A 27,269-nucleotide genomic window follows, 5' to 3' on the forward strand; every position below is an offset into this window, starting at 1 on the left:
ATTGCTAACATCCACTGGATCACATAAAAAACAAGAGAGTTCCAGAAAAACATTTATTTCTGCTTTATTGACTATGCCAAAGCCTTTGACTGTGTGGATCAAAAGAAACTGGAAAATTCTTCAAGAGATGGGAATACCAGACCACCTGACCTGCCTCCTGAGAAATCTGTATGCAGGTCAAGAATCAACAGTTAGAACTGGACATGGAACAACAGACTGGTTCAAAATTGGGAAAGGAGTACATCAAGGCTGTATATTATCACCCTGCTTATTTAACTTATATGCAGAGAACATCATGCAAAATGCCAGGCTGGATGAAGCACAAGCTGGAATCAAGATTGCCAGAAGAAATATCAATAACCTCAGATATGCGGATGACACCACCCTTATGGCAGAAAGCAAAGAAGAACTAAAGACCCTCTTCATGAAAGTGAAAGAGGAGAGTGAAAAATTTGGCTTAAAACTCAACATTCAAATACAAAGATCATGGCAACCGGTCCCATCACTTCATAGCAAACAGATGGGGAAACGATGGAAACAGTGACAGACTTTATTTTGGGGGGCTCCAAAATCACTGCAGATGGTGACTGCAGCCATGAAATTAAAAGACGCTTGTTCCTTGAACGAAAAGCTATAAACAACCTAGACACCATATTAAAAAGCAGAGACATTACTTTGCCAACGAAGGTCCATCTAGTCAGAGCTATGGTTTTTCCAGTAGTCGTGTATAGATGTGAGAGTTGGACCATAAAAAAGCTGAGTGCCGAAGAACTGATGCTTTTGAACTGTGGTGTTGGAGAAGACTCTTGAGAGTCCCTTGGACAGCAAGAAGATCAAACCTGTCAATCCTAAAGGAAATCAGTCCTGAATATTCCTTGGAAGAACTGAAGCTGAAGCTGAAACTCCAATAGTTTGGCTACCTGATGCGAAGAACTGACTCATTTGACAAGACTCTGATGCTGGGAAAGATTGAAGGTGGGAGAAGAAGGGGACAACAGAGGATGAAATGGTTGGATGGCATCACCGACTCAATGGACATGAGTTTGAGTAAACTCTGGGAGTTGGTGATGGACAGGGAGGCCTGGTGTGCTGCAGTCCATGGGGTGGCAGAGTCGGACACAATTGAGTGAAGGAACTGACCTGAATCCCATTGTTCTAGCACTATTTTTTGGAAAAGATGATCAATTTACCAGTGAAATGCCTTTTCTTCTTAGTAAAAAACCAATCAAGCCTATCTGTGTGCCTCTTATTTCAGGACTCTACTCCATTCTACTTCCCAGGTGGCTCAGTGGTAAACAATCTGTCCTCCAAGCCAGGGACCCAGGTTTGATCGCTGGGTTGGGAAGATCCCCTGAGAAGGAAATAGCAATCCACTCCAGAATTCTTGCCTTAGGAAATCCGATGCACAGAAGAGCCAGTTCATGGAATCACAGAGTCAGATACGACTTAGCAACTTATATATTTATGTATATACGAAAGCTTTTACCAATACGTAAGTGTAAGTAAGTGTTAGTCACACAGTCGTGTCCAACTCTTTGCGACCCCATGGACTGTAGCCTATTAGGCTCCTCCATCCATGGGATTTTCCAGGCAAGAGTGCTGGAGTGGATTGCCACTTCCGTCTCCAGGGGATCTTCCCGACCCAGGAATCGAACGCAGGTCTCCCACATTACAAAAGAAGCTTGCTAACATTTTGAGAGGACACTGGATCTATTGATCAATATAGAGAGAACTGACATCTTAACAATATTGAGTTTTAGAGGAATTATCAGGTCCAAAACGTCACTAATCCTAAAGCTAAGCAGCACTATCCTGCTGTAGACTTCTGTAGATTCCGGCTACACACTGAATGTTTGTGTCTCTCCAACACTGAAACCTAATCCCCAAGTGTGATGGTGTTTGAAAGTGGGGCTTTGGGGAGGTTATCACATCATAAGCCCTCATGAATGGGGTTAGGGCCCTTATAAAAGAGACCATTTGTTTCATTTGTTGGAAGGTTTTCAACTACTTATTCAATCTCTTTAATAGATGCAGGACTAGGCAAGTTATCTATTTCTCTGTTAAGTCTTGTTAGGATTTGTCTTTGAAGACATTGATCCATTTCATCCATGCTGTCAAATTTATGTTGAGTGGTTCATAGTATTTACTTATCCTTTGAATACAGGATCTATAATGATATGCCCACTTTCACTCCTGATACTGGTAGTTGGTCTTCTCTTTCTTGCTCACTCTAGACCAAGAGGTCATAAAATTAAAATGTATTAATGTTTTAAAACAACTAGCCTTTCATGTGATTGGTTTTATTTATTGTTTTTAGGTTTTTAATTTCATCAATGTCTGCCTTTATCTTTATTATTCTGAACTTTCCACTTGCTTTGGGTTTAATTTTCTTGTTTTTTTTTTTTTGTTTCTTCAGGTGGAATCTTGAATTATTGGCTTTAAACCTTTCTTCTTTTCTAATACAAGCTTCCTTATTTAATGCCTAACACTGCTTTAACTTCATTCCATAAATGGTATGATGCATTTAATTTTTCATTCAGTTCAAAATACTTTCTAATTTTCCTTGAGACTTCCTCTTTGAAATATGAATTACTTATGATTTTTTTTTAAATTCCAAAATAGTTGGTGATTTTTCTGATGCTTCTGTTCTTAATTTCTAGTTTAATTTTGTTAGAGTCAGAGAACATACTTTGTATGATTTTAATTCTTTTAAATTTGTTAAGGTTTGTGTTATGGCTCAGAGTAAGATCTTTTTGAATGTTCCATTTGCCCTTGAAAAGAACATACAACCTACTGCTGTTGGGTGGAGTGTTTTATAAATGTCAATTTGGTCAGTTGGTTCTGATCTTCTATATTATTGCTGTTATATTTTTACATGCTGTTTTATTTTTTATTCTTTATATGCTGTAATATTTTTATGCTGTTTTACATTATTGCTGTTATGCTGTTCAGATCTTCTATATGACTGATATTCTGTCTATCTGACCTACTGGTTATTACAGAGTGCTGTAGTTGATGGGGCTTCCCAGATGGTACAGTTGGTAAAGAATCCACCTGCCAAAGCAGGAGACTCAAGAGATGAAGTTTCAGCCCCTGGGTCGGGAAGATTCCCTGGAGTAGGAAATGCAACCCAACCCAGTATTCTTGCCTGCAGAATTCCACAGACAGAGGAGCCTGGCGGGCTACAGTCCATGGGGTCATATAGAGTCAAACACAAATGAACAATTGAGCATCCACACAGGGACACTGTAGTTGATAAGTACAACTGTAGATTTCTCTCTCTCTCTCTTTTTTGGCCACATTGTGAGGCATGTGAGACCTTACTTTCCTGACCAGGGATCAAACCCATGCCCTGCAATGGGAGTATGGAGTCTCAACCACTGCACCAGCAGAGAAGTCCCTACTTGTAGATTTTTCTATCTTTAATTCTCTGGTCAGGTCCATCAGCTTTTGCTTTTTGAAACTATGTTAAATGTATGTATCTTAGGATTTTTTATGTCTTCTGGACAAACAGACTCTCTTTTTATAATGTGAATATCCACATTCAATCACATCAATTTTCATTGTTCTGGAATTCACATTATCTGATATTAATACAGTCACTCCAACTTCAATTAGTTTCTGCATGGAATATCTTTTTATATCTTTTACTTTTAAACTATCTGTATTACTATAGTAAAGTTTTTTTAAATTTTATATGTTGAGTTTTTTCCCCAAAATGATCTCTTTTAATTAGTGTGTCTAGGTCATTTATATTTAATGCAATTAATAATACAACTGGAGTTAGTTCTACCAGTTGACTGTTTTCTCTTAGCCTTTTTCCCCCTCTGCCTTCTTTTGGGTAATTTGAATATCTTCAGCATTCCATTTTAATTTAGCTGTTAGATTTTTTTCTACATCTCTTACTATTTTTATAGTCACTGATTAAGGATTACAATGTAAAACCTAACCTTTGAGATATCTGGGACATTAAACACACCAACACTTACATTATAGGGGTCCCTGAAAGAGAAGAGAGAGAAAGGGCCTGAGAAAAATATTTTTAGAGATTATACCTGAAAAATTCCCTAACATGAGAAAGGAAACACTGACTCAAGTCCGGGAAAGTACAGAGAGTCCCATACAGGATAAAGGCAAGGAGGAACATGCCAAGACACATATTAATCAAACTGAAAAAATTAAGCACAAAGAAAAACAATAAAGGTAACAAAGGAAAAGCAATACATAATTTACAAGTGGTGGTGGTTTAGATGCTAAGTCATGTTCAACTCTAGTGACCCTGTGGACTGTAGCCCATCATGATCCTCTGTCCATGGGATTTAATCAGAAGAGAAGCCAAGAAAAAGAGGAAGAGAAAAAAGATCTCCAAAAACAAATCCAAAATAATTAAGAAAATGGCAATAGGAACATTACTTTAAATGTAAATGGATTAAATGCTCCAACCAAAAGACAGACTGCCTGGATGGATACAAAAACAGACCCATATATATGCTATCTACAAGAGACCCACTTCAGATCTAGAACACATCCACACTGAAAGTGAGGGGACAGAAAAAGGTATTCCGTACAAATGGAAATCAAAAAAGCAACAATAGCAATATCCTCCTGAAACTCCTCCCAAAAACTGCTGAGAAAAGAACACTCCTAAGCTCATTGTAAGAGGTCATCATCACCCTGATACCAAAACCCCAACAAAGATACCACAAAAAAGAAAACTACAGGCCAATTATCACTAATGACCATAGATGCAAAACTCCTCAACGAAGTACTAGCAAACCAAATCCAACATTACATTAAAAGGATCATACACCATGATCAAGTGGGGTTTATCCTAGGGAAATAAGGATTCTTCAGTATATGCAAATCACTCGATGTGATACACCCCATTAGCAAACTGAAGAATAAAAATCATATGATCATCTCAATAGATGCAGAAAACACTTTTAGCAAAACAACACCCATTTATGTTTTAAAAAACTCTCTAGAGAGTGACTACAGAGAGAATTTACCTCAACAAACAAAGGTCATATACAACAAACACACAGGTAACATCATTCTCAATGGTGAAAAAATAAAAGCATTTCCTCAAAGATCAGGAACAAGACAAAGGATGTTTACTCTCACCACATTTATTCAACATAATTTTGGATATCCTAGCCATGGCAATCAAGGAAGAAAATGAAATAAAAGGAATCCAAATTGGGAAAGAAGTAAAACTGTCACTGTCTGTAGATGACATGATAGTATACACAGAAAACCCTAAAGACATCACCAAACTACTAGAACTCATCAGTGAATTTGGTTAAGTTGCAGGGCACAAAATTAGCAAACAAATCTCTTACATTCCTATATACTAACAATGAAAGATCAGAAAGAAAAATAAGGAATCAATCCCATTTACTGTCACATCTGAAAGAACAAAATACCTAGGAATAAACCTATGTAAGGAGGCAAAAGACCTGTAGTCATAAAACTATGAAACACTAATGAAAGAAATAAAAGATGACAAGCAGACAGAAGATATACCATGTCCTTGCATTAGAAGAATGAAAATATTGTCAAAATAATTATACTACCCAAAGCTATCTAGAGATTCAATGCAATTCATATCAAATTACCAGCGGTATTTTTTCACAGAACTAGAACAAAAAAAGTTTTCAATTTATGGAAATACAAAAAACCCTCAATAGCCAAAACAATCTTGAGAAAGAAGAATAGAGCTGGAGGAATCAGGCTCCTGACTTCAGACTATACTACAAAGTATACTACAAAATATTTGGTCATGGCACATGAGACTGACACAAAAACAGATAGACAGTTTAATGGAACACAACAGAAAGTGCAGAGATATATCTATGCATTATGGTCAACTAATAAGGCAAACGAGTCAAGAATAAAATAATGGAGAAAAGACAGTCTCTAATAAGTGGTGCTTGGAAAACTAGACAGTATGTAAAAGAATAAAACTAGAACATTCTTTAACATCATACACAAAAATAGACTCAAAATGGATCAAATACCTAAATATAAGATCCAGACTCTATAAAACTCTTAGAGGAAAACAGGCAGAACACACTATAACATAAACTGCAACAATATCTTTTTGGATCCACCTCCTAGAGTAATAAAAACAAAAATTAACAAATGGGACCCATTTAAACTTAACAGTTTTTGCACAACAAAAGAAAGCATAAACAAAATGAAAACCATTTTCACAAAATGGGAGAAAATATTTGCAAACAAAGAGACCAACAAGGGGTTAATCTCCAAAATACACAAACAGCTCATGCAACTCAATATAAAAAAATAAACAACTCAACCAAAAAAAAGGAGGAAGATCTAAACAGACATTTCTCCAAAGAGGACATACAGATGGCCAAAATCACAGGAAAAGATCCTCAACACCACTAATTATTAGAGAAATGCAAATCAAAACTACAATGATAACCTCATACCAGTCAGAATGGCCAACAACAAAAAGAACACAAATAATAATGCTGGAGAGGGTGTGGAGAAAAAGGTACCCTCCTGCGCTGTTGGCAGGAACATAAACTGGTACGACTATTATGGAGAACATTATGGAGGTTCCTTAAAAGAATTAAATATAGAACTACCATATGATCCAGCAATTCCACTTCTGGGCACAGATCTGCAGAAAACCATACTTCCAAAAGATATATGCACCCCAGTGTTCACTGCAGCACTGTTTACAATGGCCAAGACACGGAAGCAACCTAATATCCACTGACAGAGGAATGGATAAAGAAGACGTGGTACATATACAATGAAATATTACTTAGTCATAAAAAAGAATGAAATAATGCCCTTAATTGTTTCAATGAGTAATACCCAGGAACAGACTTCACTGTCAAGTAGAAAATAAACTTTGTATCTACAGGAACAAAAAAGTATTTAAAAGCCAGGGCTACAGGATGCAAATGGGTGAATTTATGTGTAAAAAAAGGGGAAACTAGGAAAAAGGGGGATCAAACTACCACACAATTGCACTCATTTCACAAGCTAGTAAAGTAATGCTCAAAATTCTCCAAGCCAGGCTTCAGCAATACGTGAACCGTGAACTTCCTGATGTTCAAGCTGGTTTTAGAAAAGGCAGAGGAACCAGAGATCAAATTTCCAACATCCACTGGATCATGGAAAAAGCAAGAGAGTTCCAGAAAAACATCTATTTCTGCTTTATTGACTAGGCCAAAGCCTTTGACTGTGTGGATCACAATAAACTGTGGAAAATTCTGAAAGAGATGGGAATACCAGACCACCTGATGTGCCTCTTGAGAAATCTGTATGCAGGTCAGGAAGCAACAGTTAGAACTGGACATGGAACAACAGACTGGTTCCAAATAGGAAAAGGAGTACGTCAAGGCTGTATATTGTCACCCTGCTTATTTAACTTCTATGCAGAGTACATCATGAGAAACACTGGACTGGAAGAAGCACAGGCTGGAATCCAGATTGCCTGGAGAAATATCAATAACCTCAGATATGCAGATGACACCAGCCTTATGGCAGAAAGTGAAGAGGAGCTAAAAAGCCTCTTGATGAAAATGAAAGTGGAGAGTGAAAAAGTTGGCTTAAAGCTCAACATTCAGAAAACAAAGATCATGGCATCTGGTCCCATCACTTTATGGGAACTAGATGGGGAAACAGTGGAAACAGTGTCAGACTTCATTTTGGGGGGCTCCAAAATCACTGCAGATGGTGACTGCAGCCATGAAATTAAAAGACGCTTACTCCTTGGAGGAAAAGTTATGATCAACCTAGATAGCATATTCAAGAGCAGAGATGTTACTTTGCCGACTAAGTTCCACTAGTCAAGGCTATGGTTTTTCCAGTGGTCATGTATGGATGTGAGAGTTGGACTGTGAAGAAGGCTGAGCGCCGAAGAATTGATGCTTTTGAACTGTGGTGTTGGAGAAGACTCTTGAGAGTCCCTTGGACTGCAAGGAGATCCAACCAATTCATTCTGAAGGAGATCAGCCCTGGGTGTTCTTTGGAACGAATGATGCTAAAGCTGAAACTCCAGTACTTTGGCCACTTCACGTGAAGAGTTGACTCATTGGGAAAGACTCTGACGCTGGGAGGGATTGGGGGCAGGAGGAGAAGGGGACGACAGAAGATGAGATGGCTGGATGGCATCAGTAACTCAATGGATGTGAGTCTGAGTGAACTCCGGGAGTTGGTGATGGACAGGGAGGCCTGGTGTGCTGCGATTCACTGGGTCGCAAAGAGTCGGACATGACGGAGTGACTGAACTGAACTGAAACTTTAAAATATATACATAATATATGATATACTGTATTACCTAAATATGAATTTATTAAATAACAGTGATTATATGTTATTTTATGTGATATAATATCCATATATATATACACACACATCTGAGTATTTTTCATTTTTAAGAAGTTTTATTGGCATAGAGTTGATTTACAATGTTGTGTTAATTTCTGTTTGTACAGCAAAGTTAATCAGTTATACACATAGCCACACTCTTTTAGATTCTTTTCCCGTATAGGTCATTACAGAGTACTGAGCTGAGTTCCCTGGCACCACTGATTCTTATTCATCTTTTATTCAAAACCATCTTTCCAGTTCTCCAATCTCTTTACTACACATAAGCAACGCTCCAGTTCTACAGGTATGTATACCTTTTTTTTCCTACCATGACACATGGCTTGTGGGATCTTAGTTCCCCAACCAGGGATTAAACCCAGGATGGTGGCAGTTAAAGCACGATGTCCTAATCACTGGACCACTAGTGAATTCTCCAGTCCCATAGATTCTGCTTGCACAGTACCTCTGTGTTTTCATTTCAGTTCCCTCTGCCATCCAGTTCAGACTCTCATTACCTTTCAATCAGACTTATCTTAACAAACATTTCTGACTCCCTACCGCTAAGCTCTCCTAACTCCCAAAGTGTCTAGATATTGTTTCCAGATTAATGTTTTGATTCTGATATATTCTTCTGAAACACTTTGAATAACTTCTTACAATATCTTGTCCAACTTTAATCTTCACGTAATTCAAAGTAGTTCAAAAAGTAATCCCAACTTACCTTTCTACCCTTATTTTGCCCTTCTACATACAGAATTTATCTGGGCAAAGCAAAAGGAACTCCTCAGCATTTCCTGGACATAACTCATTTCCTCTCTCCATGCTACCTATGATTTATTCCTGATATTCAAATGCCTGCATCTTGACCTAGACATCTCAAATGAAATCTCTTTCAGAAGTTTTTTCTTGATCCCTGCCAACAGAGGAAGTCTTGCCATTTTTGACTCTTCTAGAGATCTGGGTATTTTTTAATTACATGACAATAGAAACTATCTAAAAGGAACTAATGAATACTTACTATTGGTGCCAGACTTGTTTACATCACAACATCACACACTTTGACCATTAAGTTTAACTGCTCACTCAAATCAACAACAAAGGGTAAGGATAACTTTCAAAGAAGAAAAGAAAAGTTTGGAACTCTCTCTAGAGAGAGCAAAAATTTGTCCTTGGAATGGAAAGCAGGAATTTAAGGAAAATCTCTCCTCCCAACACAAAAGTAGAAATACTAGATAAAATATAATAAATACACTTTTAAACATGGCAAACACATGGGGAGAAAACTCACAGAAATCCTTAAGAGGCCAAAAATGAAAGTGAAAGTGAAGTTGCTCAGTTGTGTCCGACTCTTTGCGGCCCCGTGGACTGTAGCCTCAGGCTCCTCCATCCATGGGATTTTCCAGGCAAGAATACTGGAGTGGGTTGCCATTTCCTTCTCCAGGGGAGCTTCCCAACTCAGGGATTGAACCCGGTCTCCCGCATTGTAGGCAGACGCTTTACCCTCTGAGCCACCAGGGAAGTCTAAGAGACTCTATAAAAACTCTAAAACTTAATGCATCAAAATAGACTCAAAATACAGAAAGCAAAAATAGACATATCTTAAGAATAACTTAAGAAATTCATCAGAATGATACTTTAAAACTTCTGTTATTAATAGATCAAACTGACAAAAATGTGACTAGTATTTGAAAAAAATAATCAAGAATTGGAGAATACAAATTCTTCTCAATATAGAACATTTATTGAAACTAATCATAAACTAAGCCATTAAGCAAACCTTGTAAGTTTCAAAAATATCTGCCATACAGACCAAATTCTCTGATCATAAGTCAATTAACATAGAAATAAAAGTGAAAATGTAAAAGCTATTTTCAGAAACATTAAAAATAAACTTCTAAATATGGCAGCTAAGACCTGGTACAGACAAACAAATATTTTTTTTTTAATAAATAAAGAGAGGGATGGTACGGGGAGGGAGGAGGGAGGGGGGTTCAGGATGGGGAACACGTGTACACCCATGGCAGATTCATGTTGATGTATGCAAAACCAATACCATATTGTAAGGTATTAGCCTCCAGTTGAAATAAATAAATTTATATTAAAAAAAATAAATGAAGAGAATGATTAGGAAAATAATACTTCATTTGTCCCTATCAAACTTGATCTCTGGCAACTGATTTAGAGAATCTAAAACATAAGACAAGCAACAGTTAAGCTTTTAGAATCTCTGGGGTTTTACTTGGCCTTTACTTAAACATAAACAAAAGTGTGATGTGGGGATCAGAAAGTCACTGTAATCTCAAACCCCAACCAACACAGACGTTACCTATCTGAAGCACTTTACTCAGCTCTGAGTACCAGATTTTAAGATCCAGTAAACCACTGATAAACCCGAAGAATGAGACTACAGTGGTTCCAGAAGACTGAAAGAACTAGAGATACTTCACCTGAAGAAAGAAAAGGGGAACTAAGGAAAAAGGATTATGTAGTAGCGACTTTTAATATGTATTAGGCTCACAATTTTAAAAAGAGGCAGAAAAGCACGGTCACCTAAGTTGACTTCTTACATTATACATCAGAATTTTCTAACAATCTGAACTGCCCCCAAAATAATGGCCTGCTGTACTATTCTTTGTTCCCTGGTATCAGAAGTATTCAAATGAAGACCGTACGTCCACCAGCTGGAAATACTGGTTGGTGGATTGCTTCAGTAGGAGACAGACTAGTGATTTTTAAGCTATGATTAATGGCGCTGCCCGAAGTGGTACTGTGGAGGTGGGGTGTGATTGCTGCTGAGCTGGAAAAATGCCTGATATTCCCACCGAGCTTCAACAAGACCTTCCACTTACATATCCAGCATCTGCAGTGGCTTTTACTGGGGGAGATGGAAGTTAACTGGAGAAAAGGATTATGCTTTAGAGCAAAAGTTAAAAAATGACTGAAGTGAAGACATGAACTAAGGCCTCTTTGAACTTTCCATTCTGTGATCAATTCTTGGTTCTCAGCTATATTCCAGAAAAGTAAGATCATCACCTTATTACAGCATTACTGCAGACAACATTAATATATGTGATTTTAAAAGTCTTGTATTTTTTTTAGTAATGAGTCTGTTAGAATGAATGAAGCTCTCTTTGCTGCCTGTGTCAGTACAGCCTATAGTGGGCCTGGGGTGAATTTTTGTTTTTCCTCTGAAAAAAACTGATTAACTAAATGCCTTTTTATTAAAAAAATAAAAAGCTACAGAAAATAAGCCTTGTAAACCCAGGAAATCATACATTTTAAACTTGTACTTCTATCAAGGAAAGAATAGAAAAAATTAGTTGTTACATTAACTAAATTCTATGTGAACACACTATATTATCAAAATAATTATATAACTTTTGCAAAATTAAAGGCAATTTGTTAATTATTAGAATAGCAAAAAATGGGGCAATACTATATGAAACTTTCTAGATACCTGAATCTTTAATAAACTACCTCATCATGAAAGTTACAGATCATTTCATGATTCATAACCATACTAACAACAGTGACCACCATAGTTGATCTACAGGAACTTTTTTAAAAGCATGTTTTGAATTATTAATCTTACCAAGCTTAAAAAATTCACAGATTTCAGAATCATCTTTCTTACTGTCATTCTAGTGGAAGTCTTATCCATAAAATAACTAGAGATTGTATTCTCAACACAGCAGTCCACTGGCTTCTATAGAAGTAACATTTATGGTGAGGAAGTCAGGCTAAAGGTCTATGATGTGTATTTTGCTGAGGCATGATTCAGAAGATGGCAGAGAGATGTGCCACTTATATGGTAGCGAGTCTACCCCGTCACTCAGCATGGCGAGATCAACGTGGTTTGTTTTCTTTGTAGTTTATGTATTTTGTGAACAAATTACATGCTAAATGATATACCAAATCAAGGGAATTGAGGTCTTATGATAAAACCTTTGTGGAACATTAAGATACCTCAAACACCACTGTATTTCATATGGTTTAAAATATTATTTGTAAATTGACATATAAAATTAAAAAATGATAACAACACAATATAGTAACTATGAAAATATTTCAAAATGTTTTCAGACACTTTGTTTTCATAAAAACTTATTTTCTCATAAAGGGTAACATGGAAAATTTAGAAAATATTGAATATCAAAACTAAGAAAAATAAATAACCCTTTAAAAATACAGAACAATGAACTTCAACAGAAAAGCACCAGGAATTTTTATGGATCCCATTTTAAGATGCAAAGGGCTGAATGAATTCAGATTTTGTTACCCTCATTTAACATTTAATTAAATTCAACCATTTATTATAAGCCTACAGGACTGCTCAACTGATTTAAACAATTATAGTAAAACTTGATGCTTTCAGCATTAAAAAGCAAACAACAGAACTTTCAGATTAAATTTGAGATGCTCATAAATTATATCACCAAAATGTTACTTATTTGAAATTACTATACCATTAAGATCATAAAGATAATAAAAACTTAAGTGAAAACATCTAATGATCAAATTTCCTTTAGGGAAACTAGGCAACTGAATTAATGTGGTAAAATTATCAATTATTACTACTAAAATTTATATACTACATACTATTTCTTGATACTATCAGCTATATTTTACAGATGTATATTTTTAAAAGTATAATATTTCTGAAGGAACACAGTTTTCATTTTTTCTTTTGAATTTTAAGAGATTTATGATTCTGACAAATATATTTACTGATTTTTTTAAGTCCAGCATCTCTTTTATATAGCTCTTTTTTAATCTACCTACTGCTAAAAATTTTTCAAAGATTTTGAATTTAATGAAGAAAAGATTAAGCAAACAATGCCTGGTATCCTCTGTAAACTGATTAAAATACCAACTAGTAAAGTTTGAGGAAGAGTTACCTTTTAATTTAAGCTTTTATTTCAATTACATATAGAAAGTGAATCTGCTTCTTGTATGCGGCAATTAATATTCAACATTTCTTATGCATCCTGGATGGGTATAAATTCAAGATTAGATTCTTAACCAGGGACACAGCCAAAAGATTCAGCTCAGTTTAGTCGCTCAGTCGTGTCTGACTCTTTGCGACCCCATGAATCGCAGCACGCCAGGTCTCCATGTCCATCACCAAGTCCCGGAGTTCACTCAGACTCACGTCCTTCGAGTCAGTGATGCCATCCAGCCATCTCATCCTCTGTCGTCCCCTTCTCCTCCTGCCCCCAATCCCTCCCAGCATCAGAGTCTTTTCCAATGAGTCAACTCTTCACATGAGGTGGCCAAAGTACTGGAGTTTCAGCTTTAGCATCATTCCTTCCAAAGAAATCCCAGGGCTGATCTCCTTCAGAATGGACTGGTTGGATCCCCTTGCAGTCCAACGGACTCTCAAGAGTCTTCTCCAACACCACAGTTCAAAAGCATCAATTCTTCAGCGCTCAGCCTTCTTCACAGTCCAACTCTCACATCCATACATGACCACTGGAAAAACCATAGCCTTGACTAGACGGACCTTAGCAAAGTAATGTCTCTGCTTTTGAATATACTATCTAGGTTGGTCATAACTTTTCTTCTAAGGAGTAAGCGTCTTTTAATTTCATGGCTGCAGTCACCATCTGTAGTGATTTTGGAGCCCAAAAAAATAAAGTCTGACACTGTTTCCACTGTTTCTCCATCTATTTCCGATGAAGTGATGGGACCAGATGCCATGATCTTTGTTTTCTGAATGTTGAGCTTTAAGCCAACTTTTTCACTCTTCTCTCTTACTTTCATCAAGAGGCTTTTGAGTTCCTCTTCACTTTCTGATGTAAGACTGGTGTCATCTGCATATCTGAGATATTGATTTTTCTCCCAGCAATCTTGATTCCAGCTTGTGCTTCCTCCAGCTCAGCGTTTCTCATGATGTACTCTGCATATAAGTTAAATAAGCAGGGTGACAATATACAGCCTTGATGTACTCCTTTTCCTATTTGGAACCAGTCTGTTGTTCCATGTCCAGTTCTAACTGTTGCTTCCTGACCTGCATACAGGTTTCTCACGAGGCAGGTCAGGTGGTCTGGTATTCCCATCTCTTTCAGAATTTTCCACAGTTTATTGTGATCCACATGGTCAAAGGCTTTGGCATAGTCAATAAAGCAGAAATATATGTTTTTCTGGAGCTCTCTTGCTTTTTCCTTGATCCAGCAGATGTTGGCAATTTGATCTCTGGTTCCTCTGCCTTTTCTGAAACCAGCTTCAACATCTGGTTCTAAAATCAGTTTTTTGTTTCTCAACATGGTGCAGTCTAAATCACACTAAACTGTATAATTTCTAAAATCTCAAGCTTGTTAATAACAGAACTGTTGGAAGGATAAATAATACATTAGTGCTATTATCTTTCAGTCGGTGACTCAGAATCTGTTCCAAAATGGCTGCAAAGTTGGTGAATTCAGGAGAAGAATCATCAATTGTCTCAAAGCAGGACCGATCAATCAGGGTCTTCACAGGAAACCCTGAGGAGAGTCAAAAAGTTGGTTTAAACCTCAACATTCAGAAAACTAAGATATTGTCACCCTGCTTATTTAACTTCTACCAGAGTACATCATAAGAAACACTGTGCTGGATGAAGCACAAGCTGGAATCAAGATTGCCCGGAGAAATATCAATAACCTCAGATATGCAGATGACACCAGCCTTATGGCAGAAAGTGAAGAGGAACTCAAAATCCTCTTGATGAAAGTGAAAGAGAAGAGTGAAAAAGTTGGCTTAAAGCTCAACATTCAGAAAATGAAGATCATGGCATCCGGTCCCATCACTTCATGGGAAATAGATGGGGAAACAGTGGAAACAGTGTCAGACTTATTTTTGGGGGCTCCAAAATCACTGCAGATGGTGACTGCAGCCATAAAATTAAAAGATGCTTACTCCTTGGAAGAAAAGTTATGACAAACCTAGATAGCATATTCAGAAGCATTGACATTACTTTGCCAATAAAGGTCCATCTAGTCAAGGCTATGGTTTTTCCAGTGGTCATGTATGGATGTGAGAGTTGGACTATAAAGAAAGCTAAGTGCCAAACAATTGATGCTTTTGAAGTGTGGTGTTGGAGAAGACTGTTCAGAGTCCTTTGGACTGCAAGGAGATCCAACCAGTCTATCCTAAAGGAGATCCATCCTGGGTGTTCATTGGAAGGACTGATGTTGAAGCTGAAACTCCAGTACTTTGGCCACCACATGCAAAGAGCTGACTCATTTGAAAAGACCCTGATGACTGGAAAGATTGAGGGCAGGAGGAGAAGGAGACGACAGAGGATGAGATGGCTGGATAAGATCACCAACTCAATAGACGGGGGTTTGGGTGGACTCCGGAGTTGGTGATGGACAGGGAAGCCTGGCATGCTGCAGTTCATGGGGTTGCAAAGAGTTGGACACGACTGACCTGAACTGATTTTGTAGATCTTTTTTCTTCTGTTGTATTTCTTGACTATATATGTCCCTTTAACATTTGTTTTAAAGCTGGTTTGGTGGTAATGAATCCTCTTAACTTGGTTGTCTGAGAAGCTTTTTATTTCTCCATCAATTTTGAATGAGATCCTTGCTGGGTACAATAATCTTGGTTGTAGGTTTTTCCCTTTCACTACTTTAAATATATTCTGCCATTCCCTTCTGACCTGCAGAGTTTCTGCTGAAAGATCAGCTGTTAAACATATGGAGTTTCCTTTGTATGTTACTTGTTGCTTCTCCCTTGCCTTTTTAATATTCTTTCTTTGTGTTTAGTCTTTTTTAGTTTCATTCATATGTGTAGGACAAAACAATTTTTTTATAACTTGTTAGAATTAGAAAGTATACAAACAAAAAAAATTTCCCAGCTTAAATTAATTCATCTGATTTCTTATATGAAATAATTTCCAATTAAAATCAGCTTAATAAAGAATACTTTCGCTGGACACCTGTATCACATATCACTTTGGAATTCAATTCTTCTTTGTCCAAAGACAAATGAAAATACTCAAGTAATGTATTTTAACATAAGTAAGCTATCGAGGCTTCCCAGGTGGCTCAGTTGAAAAGAATCTGCCTGCCAACACAGGAGATGAGGGTTCAATCTCTGGATTGGGAAGATCCCCTGGAGAAGGCAATGGCAACTCACTCCAGTATCCTGGCCTGGGAAATTCTATGGAGAGAGGTGCCTGGAAGGCTACAGCCCACAACAGTGTCACAAAAAGAGTGGGACACAACTTTGCAACTGAACAATAATAATGCCAAGCTATCTAGTAATCTAGATAGACAGTTCTACTACTGAAGCTATTAGATGTTTTAATTTCAATGCTTTTTATTTTTTTCAGTTTTTAAAGGTTATATCCACTGATAATTACTAGAAAATATTTGCTATATTTCTCATGCTGTATAATATATCCTTGTAGTTTATTTTATACCTAGTATAAAATATGTAACAAAAAATTTTTTTAAGTATTTACCTCTTAATCTTCAACCCTTACACTACCCCTCCCCCAGTCCTCTCCCCCACTGGTAACCACTGGTTTGCTCTCTGTATCTGTGAATCTAAAGCTATTTGATGTTTAAAACCCCTCATTAGAGATTATTCATAAGGGTGGCCTTTTTTTTTAAGAAGTGAGAATGGTTCTTTAGTTTACCTTCAACCTTGTTTTAGAAATATTCACGGCTACTATTCTTCACTAGTTGGACATAATTACCTCATTTGACAAACATCCCTATTATGTACTAGATGCTGGGAATAAAATAGATGCTCAATAAACTATCATTCCTGGACTTGAGAAATGCACATTCCAATAGAAGACAAAAAGATAATTAGATTACAGCATAATGAGCACCATATTTATTAAAAAGTATTTTGGGATAAGGGGGGATAAATGGTTGTAACATTACTGGAGAAGCAGTAACAGTTAAATTTGGATTTACTGTAATAAATCAAGGGTCAAAAGGATAGAAATCAAAAATATAAAGAGTTGACCCTTGAACAACCCAAGTTTGAAGTGTGTAAGTCCACTTATACATGGTCCATTTATTTCCCATTTATGCTACAGTGGTATATGATTGTGGTTGGTTGAATCTGTAAATGCAATCACAGTCTGGAGGGTTGACTGCATACACATGACTGTTAAACGTGGATTTCTGACTTGGGGAAGGTAAGCACCCCTAAGCCTCATACTATTCAAGGGTAAACTATATAGAAAATGAAAAAGAATATATAACAAACAAGTTCATACAGAGAAAGCTAAAGGGAATAAATGAAATAACAAAAAATAATGATACATAAGATAAAAACTGAACATAAATAGTAAATTGGTAGTCATAAATCCAAATGTAATATATTAAATATAAATAGGCTAAATGCTCTAAACAAACAACTAGATAAAATGTAAAATTAAATTCTATCCTGCCTACAAAGAGACACTTTTAAGGACCCAGAAATACTGAAAGTTAAGAATAAAAAGTATATCATATAAACACTAACTAAAAGAAAGCTATTTTAACTATGCTAATAGCAGAAAAACTAGACTTTAAGGTAGGAACACTATTAGAGATAAAGAAGGACGTTTCATGATAACAAAGGAATGAAATCACTAGGAAGAGATCACAATTCTCAATCCGTCCCCACCTGGTAATCAAACAACAAAACATTTTAGCAAATCAATGAGAGAGCTAAACAGAGGAACAGACAAATCTACACTCAGATCTGACAGATCTAACACACCTCTCTCAGCATCAGGCTGAGCACACAGAAAACTAGGAGGACAGTGAAATTAGGAACACAATGGCATCTATAAAACATGCAATCAGCAATGAGAGAATACAGTCCTCCCTTGATATCTGCAGGGAATTGCTTCCAGGAACCCTGAAGAAACCAAAATCCACAGATGCTCAAGTTCCTTAGAGTTGGCCCTCCACACTGCTGGATGTGGAACTGGTGAATACAGAGGACTGTTTATCTTTTTTTCAAATGCATATGAAAGAGTTACTAAAATTGACCAAATCTTGCATTGTAAAGTGAAGAATTGACTCATTGGAAAAGACTCTGATGCTGGGAGGGATTGGGGGCAGGAGGAAAAGGGGACGACAGAGGATGAGATGGCTGGATAGCATCACTGACTCGATGGACGTGAGTTTGAGTGAACTCCGGGAGTTGGTGATGGACAGGGAGGCCTGGCATGTTGCAATTCATGGGGTCGCAAAGAGTCGGACACGACTGAACGACTGAACTGAACTGAACTGAAAGCAAGCATAGATAAAAATTAAAAACTTTAAAATAGTTTCAAGTACTCTCTGCACAGTGGAATTAAGTTAGAAATCAATAACTAAAAACAGAAAATTCTCAACTGTCTGAAAGTTAAACAGCACCTTTTAAAATAAACAATGAGTCAAAGAAGAAATCCCAACAGAAAGTAGAAAACATTTTAAACTAATTAACAATGAAGATACAAATTTTAAATCTGTGTCTTATTCTGCAACCCCATGGACTGTAGCCCACCTGGGTCCTCTGTTCATGGAATTCTTCAGGCAAGACTACTGGAGTGGATTGCCATTCCCTTCTCCAGGGGATCTTCTCAACCCAGAGATCAAACCCAGGGCCTCCTGCATTGCAGGCAGATTCTTTACTGTCTGAGCCACCAGGGAAGCCCCTTGTTTGCTATCCCAAAGCAATGTCAAACAAGGCAATCTGTGGTCTGAAAATGCAAAGATTGGAAAGAAGAAAGGCTGAAAAACAATGATCTAAACTTCCATCTCAAGAATTAGAAAAAGAACAGGAACTTAATAAAAAAGCAGAAGGAAGGAAATACTAAATACAATAAGAGAAAGCAACAAATTAAGAAATATACAGAGAGGAAATTAACAAAGCTAAAGGCTGGTTCTCTGAAGATATTAATAAAATTTATATACTCCCAGCAAGAAAAAAAAAATGGGAAAAACAGAAATTACCAAAATCAGAAGGAAAAAATGGGAAATGACCAGATTTTTAAATGATAACAAGATATTCAGAGGATATTGCGAGAAGCTTTAAATTTGGTAACATACATGAATAGGTGTATTCCTTGAAAAACTAACTGAAACTGATAAAAGAATAAATAGGAAATTTGAATTGTTTGGTATCTATTAAATAAATTGAGTCTGTTACTAAAAGACTTCCCACAAAGACAATTTGTGGTTCAGATTTCTTCCCTGGTGAATTCTTCCAAAAGTTTAAGAAAGAAAGAATATTAACTGTACACAAATTCTTCTACAAAACAGAATAAAAGAACATTTCCCAATTGGTAAAGTCAGATAATCTTACTGACAAATCTAGACAACGACACTATAAGAACAATCACAGACCAATCGCTTTCATGAATATGCAAAAATCCCAAATAAAATATCACCTCACTTAATGTAAAGATATGTAAAAAAGATAACACAGCACAACCCAGTTTATTTATTCCAGGGTGAGTTAGCATTAAAAAGTCAATTAGTGTGATTAACTACATAAAGAGAAAAAAGGAGAGAAATCATATGTTCATCTTGAAAGAAAACGTATTTGATAACATTTGTTGTTGTTCAGTTGCTAAGTCGTGTCTGACTCTGCGACCCCATGAATTGTAGCTTGCCAGCTTCCCTATCCTTCACTATCTCCCAGAGTTTGCTCAAACTCATTCAGTATCCACTTACAATAAAAATTCTCAGCAATCTATTAGTAAAAAAAAAGAACTAAGAAAAACCTACTGCAAACATCAGTGGTAAAACTGTTAATGCTTTCTACAATACTGTGATCCTAGGCAGTGCAGAAAGACAAAAAAGAAAAGCCGTAAAGTTTAAAAAGGGAAGAAATAAAATAGGTAGAAGACATGACAATGTTTTCAGAATGCTAAACACACACACACAAAACTGCAGAAAATCTATTAGCATTAATAGCACAACTGGTAAAATTGCTAATTACAAGAACAACATTGTAAAAAGTCAATTTAATGTCTATACAGCAGCAAAAAATAAAAAAGTTTTAAAATTATTATAATACAGAGATATTAAATATGGGAGAACAAATCTAAAAAGATAAAATCTATATATTCAAAACTATGAAACATCTTTGAGAAAAATTTCAGAATAATTACAAATACATGAAAGGATGGACACTTTTTACTCATGGATTGCATTTAAGTCTTGTCAAGATGACAGATGATGTATAGATTAAATTTAATCTTGAAAAAATTCCAGCAGATTTTTAAAATGGAAATTTACAAGTTGATCCTAATATCTAGTTTGCAAAGCCCAAGAATAGACAAGACAGTCTTGAACACAAAGCTGGAGAACTTTTATTTCCAAACACCAAGACATACTATAAAGATATAGTTATTATGATATTAGCTCAAGAACAGATAGACTAATGGAACAGAAGAGGGAGTCCAGAAGCACACACACAACTGATGCCATCACCTTGTTGTTGCCCAGTCACTCAGTCACCTGACTTGTAAATGTGACACTTGAGTGTAGTGAGGAAAGCATGGTCTTTTTTAATAAATGGTACTAGGGAAGATCCCCTGGAGGAAGGCATGGGAAGCCACTCCAGTATTCTTGCCTGGAGAATCCCATGGACAGAGGGGCCTGAAGCGCTTCTGTCCACAGGGTAGCAAAGAGTCGGACACGACTGCAGCTATTTAGCACACGTCAAACTGATTTTCCTAAGGAAAATACTTAATTTTGACTCCTATACTTCACAGCATAAACAAAAAATAAAGTACAGGTGGATTCTTGATATAAATGTAAGAGACAAAACTAAATCCTTTAGAAGAAAACAATATTTTCATTGCTTGGAGTACTAGACCAATTTCTTAAGCAGGCCACAATAAGCACGAACCAAGAAGGAAATTTATGATGGACTACTTCACAATTATGAGTTTCTATTTATCACAACATAAAGAGAATGAAAAATCAAGCCACCACATGGGGAAAGATACTTGCATCACATAGACCCAGCAAAGATCCACATAGAATGTACAAAGAATTACACAAACAAAACATCAGACATTGCAAATGATAAACCACTGAACTGGCATGTCACAAAAGAGACTCTCCAGATGGCCAAGAGACTTATGGAAAGGTGCTTAACTTCAACAGATCAGGGAAATAGAAATTAGATAAATCGCCATGTGACACTCCATCAAACACACCAGAATCGCTAAAGTGAAAACAGAAAAATTTCAAGTGTTAGTGAAGATTAGAGACACTGGAATTTTCATACAGTTGACCCTTGAGCAACATGAGTTTGAACTGCATGAGTCCACTTAATGCAGGCTTTTTCACTGAATACAGTACTACACGGGCTTCCCTGGGGGCTCAGATGGTAAAGCGTCTGCCTCCAATGCAGGAGACCCGGGTTCAATCCCTGGGTTGGGAAGATCCCCTGGAGAAAGAAATGGCAACCCACTCCAGTATTCTTGTCTGGAAAATTCCATGGACAGAGAAGCCTGCTAGACTACAGTCCATGGGGTCACAAAGAGTCGGACACGACTGAGCGACTTCACTTTTCACTTTCACAGTACTACACAGTCAGCAGTTGGTAGAATCTGAGAATGCAGAACTGCTGATACAGCCCACTGTGAAGTTACATGCAGATTTTAGGCCATGTTCAGAGTCAGCGCCCCTAACTCTATTCCACTGTTCAAGAGTCAACTGTACACTGCTCACTACTATGCAGCCTGGTAAAATGCCTTTGGAAAACTTGTATGCAGTGAAGCCAAACATCTACATAACATATCACCCAGGATTGCCAGTTCAGTTCAGTTCATCCGCTCAGTCATATCTGATCTTTGCGACCCAAGAACTGCAGCATGCCAGGCTTCCCTGTCCATCACCAACTCCCGGAGTCCACCCAAACTGATGTCCAGCGAATCGGTGATGCCATCCAACCATTTCATCTTCTGTCATCCCCTTCTCCTCCTGCCCTCAATCTTTCCCAGCATTAGGGCCTTTTCAAATGAGTCAGCTCTTTGCATGAGGTGGCCAAAGTATTGCAGTTTCAGCTTCAACATCAGTCCTTCCAACGAACACGCAGGACTGATCTCCTTTAGGATGAGCTGGTTGGATCTCCTTGCAATCCAAGGGACTCTCAAGAGTCTTCTCCAACACCACAGTTCAAAAGCATCAATTCTTCAGGTCTCAGCTTTCCTTATAGTCCAACTCTCACATCCATACATGACTACTGGAAAAACCATACCCTTGACTAGATAGACCTTTATTGGCAAAGTAATATCTCTGCTTTTCAATTTGCTCTCTAGGTTGCACCTAACTTTCCTTCCAAGGAATAAGCGTCTTTTAATTTCATGGCTACAATCACCATCTGCAGTGATTTTTGGAGCCCCCCAAAATAAAATCAGCCACTGTTTCCCCATCTATTTGGCATGAGGTGATGGGACCAGATGCCATGATACTAGTTATCTGAATGTTGAGCTTTAAGCCAACTTTTTCACTCTCCTCTTTCACTTTCATCAAGAGGCTTTTGAGTTCCTCTTCACTTTCTGCCATAAGGGTGGTGTCATCTGCATATCTGAGGTTATTGATACTTCTCCCAGCAGTCTTGATTCCAGCTTGTGCTTCCTCCAGCCCAGCGTTTCTCATGATGTACTCTGCATAGAAGTTAAATAAGCAGGGTGACAATATACAGCCTTGATGTACTCCTTTTCCTATTTGGAACCAGTCTGCTTTTCCATGTTCAGTTCTAACTGTTGCTTCCTGACCTGCATACAGGTTTCTCAAGAGGCAGTCAGGTCTGTATTCCCATCTCTTGAAGAATCTTCCACAGTTTATCATGATCCACACAGTCAAAGGCTTTGGCATAGTCAATAAAGCAGAAATAGATGTTTTTCTGGAACCCTCTTGCTTTTTCCATGATCCAGCGGATGTTGGCAATTTGATCTCTGGTTCCTCTGCCTTTTCTGAAACCAGCTTGAACATCAGGGAGTTCACGGTTCACGTATTGCTGAAGCCTGGCTTGGAGAATTTTGAGCATTACTTTAATAGCATGTGAGATGAGTGCAATTGTGCGGTAGTTTGAGCATTCTTTGGCATTGCCTTTCTTTGGGATTGGAATGAAAACTGACCTTTTCCAGTCCTGTGGCCACTGCTGAGTTTTCCAAATTTGCTGGCATATTGAGTGTAGCACTTTCACAGCATCATCTTTCAGGATTTGAAATAGCTCAACTAGAATTCCATTACCTCCACTAGCTTTGTTCATAGTGAGGCTTGCTAAGGCCCACTTGACTTTGCATTCCAGGATGTCTGGCTCTAGGTGAGTGATCACACCATCGTGATTATCTGGGTCATGAAGATCTTTTTTGTACAGTTCTTCTGTGTATTCTTGCCACCTCTTCTTAAAATCTTCTGCTTCTGTTAGGTCCATACCATTTTTGTCCTTTATCCAGCCCATCTTTGCATGGAATGTTCCCTTGGTATCTCTAATTTTCTTGAAGAGATTTCTAGTCTTTCCCATTCTGTTGTTTTCCTCTACTTCTTTGCATTGATGGCTGAGGAAGGCTTTCTTTTCTCCTCTTGCTATTCTTTGGAACTCTGCATTCAGATGCTTATATCTTTCCCTTTCTCCTTTGCTTTTCGCTTCTCTTCTTTCACAGCTATTTGTAAGGCCTCCCCAGACAGCCATTTTGCTTTTTTGCATTTCTTTTTCTTGGGGATGGTCTTGACCCCTGTCTCCTGTACAATGTCACTAACCTCCATCCATAGTTCATCAGGCACTCTGTGTATCAGATCTAGTCCCTTAAATCTATTTCTCACTTCCACTGTATAGTCATAATGGATTTGATTTAGGTCATACCTTAATGGTCTAGTGATTTTCTCCACTTTCTTCAATTTCAGTCTGAATCTGGCAATAAGGAGTTTATGATCCGAGCCACAGTCAGCTCCCGGTCTTGTTTTTGCTGACTGTATAGAGCTTCTCCATCTTTGGCTGCAAAGAATATAATCAATCTGATTTCGGTGTTGACCATCTGGTGATGTCTATGTGTAGAGTCTTTTCCTGTTGTTGATAGAAGGTGTTTGCTATGACCAATGCATTATCTTGGCAAAATTCTATTAGCCTTTGCCCTGCTTCATTCTGTATTCCAAGGCCAAATTTGCCAGTTACTCCAGGTGTTTCTTGACTTCCTACTTTGGCATTCCAGTCCCCTATAATGAAAAGGACATCTTTTTTGGGTGTTAGTTCTAGAAGGTCTTGTAGGTCTTCACAGAACCGTTCAACTTCAGCTTCTTCAGCATTACTGGTCAGGGCATAGACTTGGATTACTGTGATATTGAATGGTTTGCCTTGGAGACGAACAGAGATCATTCGGTCGTTTTTGAGATTGCATCCAAGTACTACATTTTGGACTATTTTGTTGACCATGATGGCTACTCCATTTCTTCTAAGGGATTCCTGCCTAGAGTAGTAGATATAATGGTCATCTGAGTTAAATTCACCCATTCCAGTCCATCTTAGTTCACTGATTCCTGGAATGTTGCCATGCTCGTAGGTCCATATATTCACCAAAAGACATATTCATGAATATTCAATTAGTAATAGTCAACGAGTGAAAACAATGCAAGTGTCCTATTTAGGCAGAATGGGTAAACTGTGGTATATTCACATCACAGATGAGATTTGTTGAGTTTTGCCTCATTGTGAATTTGAAATGAACGGAATAATATGTACCTTTTTCTATTTATTTTGCTCAGCGTTATGTTTGTGAGATTCATCCTTTTTGTTGCACATAGCTGTAATTTAATGTTCAATGCTGTACCAAATTCAAAAAGAGGCAAAACTAATGGTGCTGAAAGCTAGGAGTATTTGGTAACTGGAAGAAGGGAAGGAAGAGATTTCATGGGCTTTGGGTAGTGTTCTCTTTTGTTAGTAATATTGGATTTCCAGGACTCAATTATCTTCAAACTGGAAGTTTGCACCTTTTGTCACCTTCACCTTTTTGCTAACCTCCCTCCAACCTGTTCTCTGTATTCGTGGGTATGGTTTCTTTAAGATTCCACATATAAGTGGGATCACAAAGTACTTGTCTTTCTCTGACTTACTTCACTTAGCATAATGCCCCCAAGGTCTATCCATGTTGTGGCAAATGGCAGGATTCCCCCTTTTTTATGGCTGGATAATTTTCAATTGTGCATGCACATCACATTTTCTTTATGCATTCACCATCTGGTGGGCACTTAGGCTCCTTCCATGTCTTGCCTATTCCAAGCAATGCTGTGATCAGCATGCAAGTGCAGGTGCCTTTCTGAAACAATGATCTTGTCTCCTTTGGGTAATGCGCTTTTTTCTTGAACTGGGTGCTGGATAGAAAGCTCTGTTCTCTTTGCAAAAAAATCATTGTGCACCTATGCTGTGTGTACTTTTATATAAGCATATGATAAATCAATAAAAATCTATATTTAAAAAATGGAAGCAAAGTGTAGCTAGAAACAAGGCTAAATATATCACTATGGTGTTCTCTATATGTTTCAGAGGTTGGCCACAGATTTAACACTGCTGCTGCTGCTGCTGCTGCTAAGTCACTTCAGTTGTGTCTAACTTTGTGCAACCCCATAGACAGCAGCCCACCAGGCTGCTCTGTCCCTGGGATTCCCCAGACAAGAATACTGGAGTGGGCTGCCATTTCCTTCTTCAATGCATGCTGCTGCTGCTAAGTCACTTCAGTTGTGTCTGACTCTGTGCAACCCTATGAACAGCAGCCCTCGAGGCTCCTCTGTCCACAGGAGTCTCCAAGCAAGAATACTGGAGTGGGCTGCCATTTCCTTCTCCCGATTTAACACTAAGATTTCTAATAGCTCTATGAGAAAAAAAGAAGTTGCCAGCTACACATTCATTTGTGCCCAGTAGATAAAAATAGATCAGTTGCCTAAAGATACAACTCTTGGCACTAAAAAAAAAAAAAAAAAAGACACATTTCTCATAGAAATCTTCACAAAAAGACGACATTTTTTTGACATAATAAACAATGTTCTTGACAACAATTTCAAGAAGATCTTCCAAGGCTTCCTCTCCTGACACTCGATGTGAAGTGAAGTGAAGTGAAGTCGCTCAGTCGTGTCCGACACTTTGCGACCCCATGGACAGTAGCCTGGTAGTCTGCTGGAATCTTACCAAAGCAAGATGGGGCAAAAGCAACCGGAGACAGGACAGGGCAAAGCGATGCAACCTACACACTCAGCTGCCCTCTGGACAGACCCAGGGATATAGTTTATAAACCTGTAAGACTAATACAATAGTGGATAAGCTCCACATGTTTCCCCCTGAATATCGCATCTCTCAACCAAGTTCTGACATTTATCAATCAGCAGTGAGATTAACACAATACCCTCTAATAAATGTGTAGTGGACAGCTATTCTCCATTATCGGTTGAATATGAAGCCAGTTAAGCTAGGGGAAGGGATAAGGATCTTCTGTGAATGCTGAGAAGCTGACCTCTGACCATTAAGACGATCATCCTGTCTCACTGGGATCACTTATGATTAAGGCTCTAAGACTCTTTAGAAATGAAAGTGAATCTTCTCCAAAGCCATACAGTAACAAGCAAAGTCCCAACCGAAAGTTCTACTATGTACAGCATTGATTAAAAGAGCTTTAGCCAAAACTATAATCACGATAGGCAAGGTATGAACAACCTGCTCAAGCATTCTCAAGCAAATAGTAACAAGGAAAGTAAGTCACTGCACTTAAAGTTATTTAGACGATTATATCACCAATGATATTCAGTAACATTTCACATATCTGCATTTTAACTACCTTATTCAAGTACAGGAATATATCTTTTTTTCCCCTGATTATTCAGCACCAGACATTAAGAGGTTCAGAGTGCTAAAGCTCACTCACTGAACTTAAGTGTTTCAGTGCTTTTTTTTTAAACACTGGATAAATTTACTTATCTGCTTTCCTAGTTCAC

General features: G+C 37.7%; 1 protein-coding gene across 1 annotated transcript in view; it reads right to left on the reverse strand.

The window, feature by feature from the left end:
• The window catches only part of LOC128046260 (phosphatidylcholine translocator ABCB4-like), a 78,888-nt gene extending 52,075 nt beyond the window's left edge, over positions 1–26,813 (reverse strand). The window contains 2 exon segments of the mRNA XM_052638383.1: positions 14,704–14,834; positions 26,792–26,813. Of these exon segments, the coding sequence (XP_052494343.1) occupies positions 14,704–14,834; positions 26,792–26,813 (153 nt within the window).
• Between the last annotated feature and the right edge of the window lie 456 nt (positions 26,814–27,269).

The sequence above is a fragment of the Budorcas taxicolor genome, chromosome 4 (assembly GCF_023091745.1).
Source record: "Budorcas taxicolor isolate Tak-1 chromosome 4, Takin1.1, whole genome shotgun sequence".
NCBI lineage: Eukaryota > Metazoa > Chordata > Mammalia > Artiodactyla > Bovidae > Budorcas > Budorcas taxicolor.